At 46.6% G+C, this 12,329-nt stretch overlaps 2 protein-coding genes and 1 non-coding gene across 5 annotated transcripts; 1 reads left to right on the top strand and 2 right to left on the bottom strand.

The window, feature by feature from the left end:
* Window positions 1-1,751: 1,751 nt before the first annotated feature.
* On the bottom strand, window positions 1,752-1,823 carry TRNAE-UUC (transfer RNA glutamic acid (anticodon UUC)). The gene has a single exon. It is a non-coding gene; the product is annotated as a tRNA-Glu (tRNA).
* Window positions 1,824-2,401: 578 nt separating this feature from the next.
* Window positions 2,402-6,854, bottom strand: VMA22 (vacuolar ATPase assembly factor VMA22). Of its 3 annotated transcripts, none has more exons than XM_025924208.2 (5): window positions 6,680-6,839; window positions 6,502-6,605; window positions 6,331-6,413; window positions 5,581-5,727; window positions 2,402-3,814 (listed from the first exon to the last, which is right to left on the bottom strand). In XM_025924208.2, the coding sequence occupies exons 1-5, from the start codon at window positions 6,788-6,790 to the stop codon at window positions 3,702-3,704; spliced, it is 558 nt and encodes a 185-aa protein (XP_025779993.1). In that variant the 5' UTR covers window positions 6,791-6,839; the 3' UTR covers window positions 2,402-3,701. The 3 variants fall into 3 exon arrangements, with proteins under 3 accessions (XP_025779993.1, XP_025779994.1, XP_086571847.1); XM_025924209.2 differs by having other exon boundaries at window positions 5,581-5,712; window positions 6,680-6,833; XM_086715721.1 differs by lacking the exon at window positions 5,581-5,727 and having other exon boundaries at window positions 6,680-6,854.
* On the top strand, window positions 6,852-11,591 carry IMP4 (IMP U3 small nucleolar ribonucleoprotein 4). The gene is made up of 9 exons (XM_025924273.2): window positions 6,852-7,567; window positions 7,710-7,818; window positions 9,581-9,664; window positions 10,372-10,481; window positions 10,560-10,692; window positions 10,791-10,945; window positions 11,028-11,122; window positions 11,238-11,311; window positions 11,402-11,591. Exons 1-9 carry the CDS (start codon window positions 7,565-7,567, stop codon window positions 11,512-11,514), a joined length of 876 nt encoding a protein of 291 aa, XP_025780058.2. The 5' UTR covers window positions 6,852-7,564; the 3' UTR covers window positions 11,515-11,591.
* Window positions 11,592-12,329: the final 738 nt, after the last annotated feature.

The following is a 12,329-nucleotide window of genomic DNA, read 5'->3' as shown; positions in this document are numbered from 1 at the left end:
CATTCACCTGATTGGCTATTTCTAGTCTATTTACAGATATGTGAGTTGAGTCTGAACCTGCCCAGGGGGTGTTATGGACTCCATGTTGAGGAGGGCCACAGTCACTTTCCCACACTGAAAAACTTGAAAATCATATCAATAATGGTCTATATCAGAGCAAAGTTACATTTGCTTTATACCAAACAAAACTGTGGAGAAAAGTGCATTGTACAAAATGTATATGGTGTTCTTATATTTCACCTATTCTAGTATGCATGTGACTAGATCCATACTTTCTAGAAAATGCTTCTGTTAAATAATTTAGTGAGTCACTGTTAAATCTGCTATAGTAATAAATTGATGCCTCTTGGCTATTTTTGTCTAAATTAAGCCACCAAGGTAGCAACTACCTAGGACTCTTGTTCTGCAAAAGTACAATAAATATTAAACGTGTCAAAATAAAATAATAAAATTTAAAATAATAAAATGAAATAAAATAAAATAAAATAAAATAAAATAAAATAAAATAAAATAAAATAAATAAAATGGCTTCCCTTGTATATCAGGCCTTTAGAGAGTTTTTTTCTCAGCAGGGTCAACTAGCCTTTAAGTTTTTCTACCTGTTGCTGGCTCCAGCAGCGGCTTCTGAGCCTGGTATACTATGACTCTCTGTATTCACTCTTCTTTCCAGTTTTCAAAGCAGCAATTTGCCCTGTGATTTCAGTTTTCTCATGGATCTGAGAAAAGTTGTTAAATTTTAGTTTATTCAGCTTTTTTCCTTGTGAAGACAGGAGTGATGACTTCCAAAGTCCATTGTATCTATTTTAACATGTAATATGTTAATATTAATATTATATTAATTATATATTTTTATTTATATATATTAATATTTAACATGTAATATTTTAAAGTAATATAATAGAAATAATTTCTCCCCCCAAAATGTGTGAATGAATAAACTAGTGTAGTGGTCTACTCCTGAAGGCAGGACCTGCACATAACCTCCCTGGATTGACTAAGTGAACCAGAGAAAAGGAGGTGGAAAATTGAGGAAGGCATTTAGTGACTCATGTTTGTAGTTTTTGATGGGCATTGTGCACGTGTTGCGGGGGGGGGGGTGTGCTGAGTGAGGGGTTATTTTAAAGTTTTAAGTAACTTTCATAAAGGGTAGGGGGAACACCGGCTTGCTCAGGTGAAAAAAAACGGAACTCTAACCACTGGACCATTCGGCAAACAAAGCGGCCACAAGACCAGAGAAAGTTAAATTGTCAGACTTCTTCCAACTGGCTCTCTCCAGTCCATTCATGCACTTCATCCTGTGCTCCTCCAGAGACTCAGCTCCAACCCTTGCAGCCCAGCTTCTGGACTGTCTCTGGAGCAGAGGCTGCAAGTGTCTTGATTCCACCCAGCCCCTCCTTCCTCCTGGAGGGTGTCCTTACCCAGAGGTGTGTGGGAAGGGCCAGACAGTGGTCACCCTCCACTGAGATTGACAATAAATTTTGAATATTTTAAATATTATTTAATATTTAAATATAATAGTATTCACTTCTATAATGTATATGGTATCTTCTATAATTAATAAGTTGCTGATAGAGAAAACAGTTACTGATATGGTGAAAATTGACACTTCGTTCAAAATACAGAAAGCTGGGGCCCAGAGCTCCCTGGGCCTCAATTTCTCCAGGTTTAAATAGAGAGAAATGCCCAATTCTATCTGAGGTGTTCCACTGGGAGAAGAAACAAAATTCCAGCCAATTGAAACAAAACACCTGTTCCCATACCGGGAGTCGAACCCGGGCCGCCTGGGTGAAAACCAGGTATCCTAACCGCTAGACCATATGGGAGTCAGCACCAACCTGCCTCTCATCTTGTACACATCACTTCTATCAATTTGTCATGTGCACCCCCACACAATAGCGGCGCACTACCGGGCTCGCTCCGCCCATGGAGATTCGCTCTGACTGCAGCTCCACCAGCCCCAGTTTCAAGACCCCGTTCTCAAGACTCGGCCTGGGTGGGAACATCCGGGCCTCCTCAGGGGCGGGAACTCCTGGTCCCGGAAATCTAAAGGACTAGAGCCAGGGCAGATTGCCGGGCGTTTCGGTCTGCACAGTCCGCGTTTGCAGGCACACCTGAAGCCCAACTCCAAACAATAAACGGTCATTTACTGACATCTAAAATAAAGGACCCCTTCTAGGACCGGAGTTCCACGTTAATATCTTTTCCGTGAAAAGCAAAAACGGAATGTGGTATCTTATTTTAGCTTCTTCGTTGGTAGCAGCCGTATTTTGTTCTGAAATTTCTCTACTTTACTTTTGAGTGCTTCCAGTAGGCTTTTCACGGACAGCTTAAGCTCAAAGTGGCAAAAACAAAAACAAAACAAACATTCTCCCCAATCCAATCACAAATCTGACCACTGCGATTAAAGTATATGTGAAAGGCTCAAGGATTATTAACTGACAGTAAGATCAATGAAACAATGGAAGTCCAAAATATGGTAGGGGTACACACTGGGATTAAGTGAAAGAATAAAAGGTGGCATCTCAAAGCGGCAGGGGTGGATTAATCAACATAATGTATATATGTATGTAGACCTATGGTAGAAAAGACAAATTGGTTGCAAGATTCACTCCGTACCTCAACTGAAAGTTTTTGAGGAAAACACTGGAGAATTCCTTTATCACATCAGTTACAACCCCAAGTCCAGAAATCATAAAACAGCTGATTGATCAATTCAACTCTATTAAGAAAACTGACTAAAAAGAAAAATACAAGAGCTGGGTGATGGTTACTACAGCTTTCACCTTAGTTATTCATTAAGCTAGTCAATTATTTTGTGCAGTTCAATTTGTTTTATTTTATAATAAAGGCTTTAAAAAAAACACCATATGGAAAGTTAAAAGACAAATTGGGAAAAATATTTATATTTCGTATATGAACAAAGGATTAATTTTCCCCAAACATAAAGATTACCTCCTGGAAACTGCTAAAAATACCAACAACCCAGCAGGAAAATGAAGCATGGACACAGTTCCCATCACAGGAAATACAACTGGACCTTCAAAAATTAAAAGAGGGTTGGTCTCACTCCTGTAAAGATAGAGGAGGTTTTTAAAAATCTGAAAGGTCTTTTCCTGGAGTTCCCTTCCTAGAGTTCCCTTGAAAATCTAAGTCAAATCTTTTTTACTTTCTGGCTTAAAACCTGTCAAGGACTGCCTATCTACTCAGGTGTTTGTGTTTTTTATTGACATGGAATCATGCTGTCCTGATCTGTTATCCATGTTTGGTTTTTTTTCCTACATCAAAATCAGTTTTGAGAATCTAGTGAAACTGAAGCACCTATTTTTTGCCCTTCCCTGCCACTAGCTGGATAGTATTGCATCTTGTAAAGAAACTGCAGCTGATATATCCACGAGGATGTTCTGGTTATTTACTAATATGAACTAACCTAACAACTTTGCCCTCTGCCCCACATGACTGTGTCCTAGGAGAATACAAGCCTAGAAGTGGTTTCAAAGTAGTGACTTTCAACATTACTCAGTTTGCCTCTTCAAACTTTCACATCTAACAAAGCTGAAAACATGCAAACCAGAGAAATTTTAAGTAGTAGGGATTAGCTGGGAATAGGGGCAGGGGCAATCTGTGAAGGAGGAAGGCCTGAGATAAGGTAGCCAGCCACATGAAGGAACAGCTGCGCTCACTCCTCTGTCTCTGGTCACAGGTCAAGCAGACTCAGGCTCCAGCTGCTTGAGTTTTTCCTGGAGCCCCCGGAGCTGGCTTCGACCCCAGTCAATGCGGATCTGAAGGGTGGCCATGTCTGCAGCCAGCTGCAGGCCTAAATGAAGAGATACGATTGTCACCATGGTATCTGTGATGTGACACATGACTCAGGGGACATCCCCAGGGACTGGAAAGGCTCCAGAACTCTGGCCTCCATGCTATTCCTAAAATATTCCAGGAAGAGCCTTGCATTGGCTACTTCAGAACTTCACTAGACACACAAAATTCTACCTCTTCAACAGACCTCCTTGACCCCCTTACTATCACCCATCAAGAACTAAAAATTCACAGATCATAACACTGTTGCATGCCCTCATTTCCTTCCTTCTTTCCTTCATTATCACAGTACTTCACTGTTCTCTCCCTCTATCTGTATTCTCTGCCTCCAAGAGTGCTCCACATCCTGGATCCACACCGAGGTGGCTTTTGCCTGATGCCTCTATTGAGTCATCTGGGTCCTCCATGCTGCCTAGTCCACTGGCCAGTTCAGTCTTCAGCCTACCTGCCTAACAGCAGAGCTGGCCATGCATCTGATCACTTCTTTCCAGGAAGCACTTTCTCTTCTTTTCTTCTGGGGTCGCTTACCCTCTGGGTGATGCTCCTGCCTCACCACTGCTTCTCAGTCTCCTCATCTGGTTTCTCCCCTATCTCTTCCCATCTCCTCTCCACACTCCAAGGCCCTCTGCTGATCTCAGCTTTAATGCCGTGTGTCAGCAGCTTGAGAATTTAAACACCAGTGTCATGCAGTGGGCTCCCAAATCGCTCTTTCAAGGCCAGGTCTTTTCCAGACTCCAGATTGCATGTGCCCAGACACCTGATCAAAGTCTCCACCACCCAGCACTGGGAACATACTCACACCCAACTCCTGACTTTACCCTTGGCTGCAACTCTGCAGCCCTCTCACAACAGGTGAGGGCAGCTTCAGTCCCCAGGTGGTCTGGCTCAGGTGGAATCCCCAGGTGGAATCTAGGGGCTCATTCTTCACTCCTTCCCTTACTCTCAAATTGATCTATCAGCAAATCCTATGGCTTTTATTCTCAAAACATACAGGTTCCCACCACTTACCCCTCCTTCACAGCCTTCACCTGTATCTCAAGCATGGCTGCTCCCTGGCACCTGCTTCCTCCCTTTGCTCTTGTCTTTTCCCACCCAGTACCCACAACTTTCCTACCACTCTGTGGGTCCAGTGCACCTCCCTCTGTTCAGAGCCAAAGTCCTCATCAGGGTCTACACAGCCTCAAATCACCTGGCCCAGCCCCCCTCTGACCTCAGCTCCTGGCATTACCCCCTGCATTAATTCCACTCCAACCTATTGGCTTCCTCTCTGCCATCTCAAACACCATCTCATCTCAAAGCATTTGCCCTGGCTAATACTTCTGCCAACAACACCAATCCCCCAGATCACCCACAAAGTTCTCTCCATCTCTTCAGAGAAGCCTTTCCAGACCACCCTTCATAAAATAACTCCTCTAGCCCACTCCTGTCCAACTCCATCCACTGTACCCTATCTTATTTTTTTCATAACAATCCCCTACCTGGTATTATGTATAGGGCTTACTTATTTACTTGCATGTTCTCTTTCTCCCCTCAACAGAATAAACATTCCATGAGGGGTGTTTATCCCTTTTGTTTCCTGCTGTATCCCCAGCACCTAGCATGGGCCTGGAACACTACCAACAGCCAGTAAATGCTTTTTGAAAAAACAGCAGGTGTACAACAAAAGTCTGCTGAAGAAAACCTGGAAAATCCTTTGCAGATTAAGCCCAGCTGTGGCATGGCATTAGTGCTCAAGTCCTTCCAGGAAATAGAGGATCCACTCACCCTCCCGGAAGCTGGCTTGGGCCTGCCGTAGACTGTGAGGAACCAGGATTCCAAACCAGTTCAGAGGGTCCCGGAGGGCTGGGAAGGACTCTGGCTCTGGGGTTCTGGTGAGACCCTTGCGTCTTCGCAAAGCTGGGTAAAGAAAGACTGGAGGTTGGGGGTTTCATTAAGTATTCCTTGTCTTCTCAGTGACAATGTTGAACTTGATCTGAGCTCATGATCCTGACAAACACCGATGGTTGGAAAATTCCCCCAACCATTTATGTTCCAGAAAGCAGCTTACCATAAAGAACAACCCTTCCCTTTGTGACTCAGATGAGAGGCCCTGACCACTCTTTCTCAAGACTCTCATAACATCAGCAAATGACTCCCTTGTTAACCTGTGACAGAACCACACACTGACTTTTCTCATTTGCCTGAACATGCTGAAAGGCCAGACAGAACCTCCAACTCCCCATTCCTCTCATAAGTGACTGCGATTAGAATTTTGTCCCTCTAAGGTAGTTAGACATATAAACATTTTCTGTCCAACTGACTGAAACCTACCCTAATTGCAAAACTATCACAACTGTAAAGGACCTTATCTAAAACTTGTCTACCCTGCTGAGACATTCTGATCCTCCAATCTGGGCCGCTCTCTCCATCGCAACACCCTTAATAAAATCATCTCCTCAATTATCCTGTACATTTTGTTTTTGACATCGGGAGGGCGCCCAGGCGGGAAGAAGCGAGGGAGGGAGGGGGACCCACCTGCCTCTCGGGGCCCCACCTCCTCTGGAGTCTGGGCGCTGGCTCTCACCAGCCACAACCTCTGGAGTCCGTCCTGGGCCTCGCTGAAGAACGAGAAGGTAGGATCGACATTTGGAGGCCCCAGCCTGGACCCCTGCCCGCCTACCCGCTCCAGCATGCACAGCTCCTCACCTGGTGTAGACGCAGACCTGGGGCTCCATGAGGGAGGCATACTGCAGGGGACCTACCGATTTGGCACCCATAGAGTAGCGAGCTTTGGAAAGCGAGAGCCAGCCCTGAGATGAGAGGAGAGCGGTGAAACTCAGTTTACCTCCGCATGCCCTCTCGCCCTCCCTCCCCAGCCTCCCACCTCCTCCACCCGAGCGTTCAGTGCCGCCCGCTTCGCCTCCAGTTCTTCCAGGTCCTGGAACAGCTGCAGAAGCAGCGAGTCCAACTCCGCTCGTAGGTCCGGGGCAGCCATGGGCCCAAGGAACTGAGGTCTGGAACCAGCCTCTTCCCAGGTCGTCCAATCGCCGTTCGCCATGCCGGCATGACAGCCAATAGGCCCCCGAGACCCACCTTCAAGGGGCGTTCCCAGACGTGGGCCTAGTCTCCGGATGTTTAGAGGTAGCCGGGTAGTCGCTTCTAAAGGCAAGCGCGCCTAGAGCAGCGGCACAGAACTGATTAGTCGGTTTCTCTGAAGTAGGCCAGCCTACCGAACAGTCGGCTAGAATTATGGGTAGTTCTGAGTTCCTTCTGGCGATGGCTGCATTTTAAAAGTAGGGCTATAGCTGTGGCGATGGACGAGGCAGCCATTTTAAGGGAGGAGGGGCTTCAATTCCCGGAACCCGGAGGCGAGCCTCTGGTCTACCGCTGTGCTGCTTTTACAGTTGCTGGGTCATTTAAGGCCGCCAGTTATGAATATTTTAGCAGTTCGTCATCTTAAAATTGGGCATCCTGCACAGCAGTGACAAGTAGCGAAGCCACACACTGACATCTTTATTAACTGCTATCCTATGGGACAACACTTAGACGCCAGACTATTGGCTGCTCCAATGAGCATGCGCTTCCAGACTGGCCAATTGCCTTGCGACTTCCACCCCACCCTTCACCATCTTAACATTGGGCGCTTCTAGCAGTAGCAGAGTCTAGTGAAGCTTCTGGCTACCTTCTTGGTTGAGGGCAGAATCGAGGGTGGAGCTGCGCGGGCTGAGCCGGCAGATTCTCCGGGACCCACGTGGAAGCCGCGCTCAGAATGGTAGGAGGAATGTTTGAGCTCCTGCTTTTGATGTTGGGGGTTCGCGGAGGGCTGGGGATGGTTCCTGGACTTGGGGCGGGTGGCCCTCGGGGCCCGGACGTGTGTGGCTAGAAAGAGGTCGACCGGACCCGCTGTTCCCTAGCTGCGTCGTGAGGCCCGCCTTCGCCGGGAGTACCTGTACCGCAAGGCACGCGAGGAGTCGCAGCGAGCCGCCCAGGAGAAGAAAGAGAAGGTTCGGCGCGCGCTCGAAGGTATGCCTGTCGCCGCCCCTAGGCAGCTCTAAATGTGTCATTATGAAGACCATTGGTTTGCATTTTAAAACCCAACGGAATAAAACCCTTTTATTAGCATTTCTTAGTGTGGCTAAGAACCCTGGGCCGTTTTCCTTGCCTGTTGGGTCTCCTGTTGGTTTGCAGATGCCCCTTCCGTGATGGTATGAATTACTTACATTTGTGCTGCAGCATCCAGATTTTACAATTTGCCTATTAATTTTGTTTACAGTGTGTTCTTACCAAATTTAAATTCTTTACGTTGTCCTATAGATATTTTACCTCCGCCCCCACCGCCCTTATTTTTCTTTTTGCTACCTTCAGTACAAGGTAGCAAGAATATCTCACTGTCTTAGCATTGTTATGATTCCCTTGCTTTTTAAAACTGTTAAATTGCAGAGAACTTAATTTTATTTGAGTTGTTAATTAGGATCTAACTTTGCAGTATTTTCTCCACTTTTTTAAAAAAAGTATTTTCTATGCTTTTTATTTGTCATACTAATGAAGAGTGTTACACATGCCTAATGGGAAGTCCCGTATCCATCCCTATTTTCTTGGTTCTTGTGTGGATGGAACTTTGTTTTCTATTCTGATAGTACTTTAGCTTAATACCTCTAATTATTTTAAATTAACTTTGATTTTCTTATGGTTTAGACAGAAAGTGCATATGTTTTGTATATATATGTTTGCATTAAGCATTGTGTTAAACACTTGTGACCTATCTGCCCACATTAGAAATTAAAAATGCTCAATATATTGAAATTCAAGAATATTTACCCCAACTCAGATAACCACAACATTGAATAGTGTTTGAAAATAAACCGTTTCCTTGTTTTTCTTTGTGCTTATGTCATGCTTGTTTGTATCCCTAAATCGTATGGCTCGATTTTTAGTTTTAAATGTAATTGTTCGGTTGTATGTATTCTTTCACAGCTTTATATTTTCACTCAGCATTGTTTCTAAGATCAGTTGAGTGTAGTGGGGGCTCCCATTTCCCTGTGCTTGGTATTGAGCTTATTTTTAGTTTGGGGCAGTTAAGAAAAGCACTGCTGCTATGAACCTTTTCTTCCATGTGCAAGAATTTCTCCAGGGCATATTGGAAAGAAATCTTGGGTCCAAGGGCATGTTCATATTCTGTACTTCAGCTCTGCCTACAGCCCAGCCCTTCTGCCAAGTACAGCTTTAGTTCACAGCAGAAACCTCTGACCCAAAGCATCAAGATTAGCGGTTTGGGGGCACTTGGGTGGCTCAGTCGGATTTAAGCATCCGACTTCAGCTCAGTTCATGATCTCACAGTTTGTGAGTTCCAGTCCCACCTCGGGCTCTACACTGAGTATGCAGACCCTGCAAGATTAGCAGTTTTGTTATCAGAGGGTTTCAGGATTTCTGGTCCACCTTTGTACAGAGCACTCTGGATTTATTCTTTAAAAAAATTGGTTTGCTAATTTTTTTCTAATTACAAAAACAGTATATACTTGCGATTAAATATTTTTAGAAAGCCCTCAAACCATGAAACTCAGGAACAATAAACAACCTGTAACCATTGTTAACGGGTTGGCATGTAAGACAAATTGTTTTGTCTTTCCCTTCCTCCTGCCAAAAAATCATGAATCTTCTTTCTGCACAGAAAGGAGTAAAAAGGTACTTTTTCATCAAGTCTGTACAGTTTTTGTAAGCAACGGTGTTGTTCAAATGAAGAATCCATGCTTGTGTCTTACTCAGCCCCTCTGTCTTCCCCCTGCAGAGAACCGCCTGATTCCTACGGAGTTACGCAGGGAGGCTCTGGCCTTACAGGGATCCCTGGAGTTTGATGATGCCGGTGGTGAAGGTGAACTTTCCTGACACTGGGCCAGCTTTTCTCCCTGCACTTGAGCCTGCTGGCTTCCATGTCATTCCTCAGACACCTTGAAGGAAAGGCTCTGCAGCTCCTGCTCCCAAAACTCTCCCAAGTGCCCTCATGACTCTGCACAGATGGCACCTCAGAACAGCTCTTCTTTACTGCTCCCCATTCCATTTATGTAACACATACAATATTATCCCACTTTCTGTTTTGTCTGTTGTTTCCCTTACTAGAATAGGAACTCTGCCAGGGCAAGACAGTGTCCATTTTGTTCACTGCCATGTCCCCAGCTCCTGGTACTTCCTTGGCATCCGCATGTTTCATTCATTGCGTTATTCAACAGATATTAAAGGTATCAAAGACATTATAAATTTTTGTTATGAGGGAAAGGAGTCTGTTACCTTTGGCCTAACAATCTGGACTTGTGCTAGTATGGTAGCAACTAACCCTATGTGATAAATATAATTAAAATGAACTAAAATTAAATCATATTTAAAAACTTAGTGCCTCAGTCACACTTGTGTTTGTGATCAGTGTGGCTGGGGAGCCACCTTCCTGCCCAGTGCAGGTGTGGAGCATGTTCATTGTTGAAGGTGTTACCAGACAGTGTTGCTCTAGACAGATTCACGCTCCCTCAAGTTAGCGTTTTACTTCCCAAGACGATGTCCTGTTCTTGCCCCTCATGCTCCTGACAGGTGTGACCAACCACATGGATGATGAATATCGATGGGCAGGGGTTGAGGATCCTAAGGTCATGATCACTACCTCTCGAGATCCCAGTTCTCGCCTGAAGATGTTTGCAAAGGTACCAGTAGTGGGGAGCAAGTGGGAGATGCTAAGGCACTAGTGGCCCCAGTCCTAATTGGAGTGTGTTCGTGTGCAGGAGCTGAAGTTGGTGTTCCCGGGTGCCCAGCGCATGAACCGTGGCCGGCATGAGGTGGGGGCACTGGTGCGAGCCTGCAAAGCCAACGGGGTCACTGACCTGCTGGTTGTCCATGAGCATAGAGGCACACCTGGTAAGTCTGGTGGGCAGGCACCAAGGTGTCTGCTGGGGTTGCTGGGGTGACCGTCTGAGAGCAGAGCGGGTCTCTGACGGCCTGCCTGGCCCCGCCAGTGGGGTTCATTGTCAGCCACCTGCCCTTCGGCCCCACTGCTTACTTCACACTGTGCAATGTGGTCATGCGGCATGACATCCCTGACCTGGGAACCGTGTCAGAGGCCAAGCCTCACCTCATCATGCATGGCTTCTCCTCCCGCCTAGGCAAGCGGGTGAGTCTGGGTCCAAAGGGTGAGGGCTGGGGGCAGGGAGTTCCAGGCTGGGCATTTGCCACTCTCCTTCCCTCTGACCCAGGTCTCTGACATACTCCGTTACCTGTTCCCTGTGCCCAAAGATGACAGCCACCGGGTTATCACCTTTGCGAACCAAGATGATTATATCTCCTTCCGGTGGGTCCATGGGCTGGCCTTAGAATGGTGTCCTGACTTTTGTGTCCCTCTGCTGTTTATTGTCGACCCACATCTGCTCCCTGTCTCCCCTCATCCCTGCCTCCCCTCGCCCCAGGCACCACATATATAGGAAGACCAACCACCGCAGTGTGGAGCTGACTGAGGTTGGGCCTCGCTTTGAACTGAAGTGTGAGTTTGGGGCTTTACTCTACTTCTGGTCAGGGATGGGGAGGGAGTCTGGCAGTATAGATGACAATGTTCCAATCTCCATCCCCCCAGTGTATATGATTCGCCTGGGCACGCTGGAGCAGGAGGCCACCGCAGATGTGGAGTGGCGCTGGCACCCGTATACCAACACCGCACGCAAGAGGGTGTTTCTGAGTGCTGAGTGAGCCCACTCACTGATCAGGACATAGACCTGGACCCAGGAGGAAGGGAGGGGTCAGAATAAAGTCTGTGTGCCACACTACCACATTTGTCTCTGTGTGGTTAGGACAAGCCCACTGTCAGGCTGAATGTGAGGGACAGTGTTCCTGGGGTCCCCTCGGGGGGAACCTGACAGCTCAAGGACATTTTGAGGCCTGATGTTGATATTGTGTGTAGGATGAGGCAGGCCCAACCTGCTGGCTTGTACCTTAGCCATAGGGAAGGTTTGGGAGATTTGATGCTGCTGTGACTGGAAAGTCAGAGGCCCTCTGAGAACTCATCTCAGACTGGGGATGGACAGTGGTACGGGTTTTACACAGAATGTTCGTGAAGACCCGACAGCATGCACCCAAGCAACAACCTTCGGAGAGAAATCCATCACACCACAATGGGGCGGCCTGAGAACAAGTCAGGCAGGGGCATGGAGAGTGGAGAGCTACAGGGTAGCGTGAAGCAGCAGGGGCCATCTGGATGATCCATGTAAAGACCCTGAGCTGGACATACTCATGAGGGTCCCAGGAGCAGGAGTGGCCTAGTGGGGGGGGGGGGGCGCTTGAGGGGGGCTGGCGATAGGACCTCACATGATGTCTGTGGCTTTTGGCTCCACTCGTGAATCCAGAGGCTTCTGGAGCCTCTCACCTTGCCATCGCCTCGGTTCATGAAAAATATGCCACTAAAATTTTTGTGTAAGTTACAGAAATTCCAAAATATATACAAAGCAGAGTAGTATAATATTTTATGTTAGTTTCCAGGGGCTGCTGTCACAAATTGCCATAAACTG

The sequence above is a fragment of the Puma concolor genome, chromosome A1 (genome assembly GCF_028749965.1).
Source record: "Puma concolor isolate L17-30 chromosome A1, mPumCon1.1.hap2, whole genome shotgun sequence".
NCBI classification, from domain to species: Eukaryota; Metazoa; Chordata; class Mammalia; order Carnivora; family Felidae; genus Puma; species Puma concolor.
Note: the sequence above shows the minus strand (reverse complement) of the source record. Positions and strands in the feature narration are given on the sequence as shown.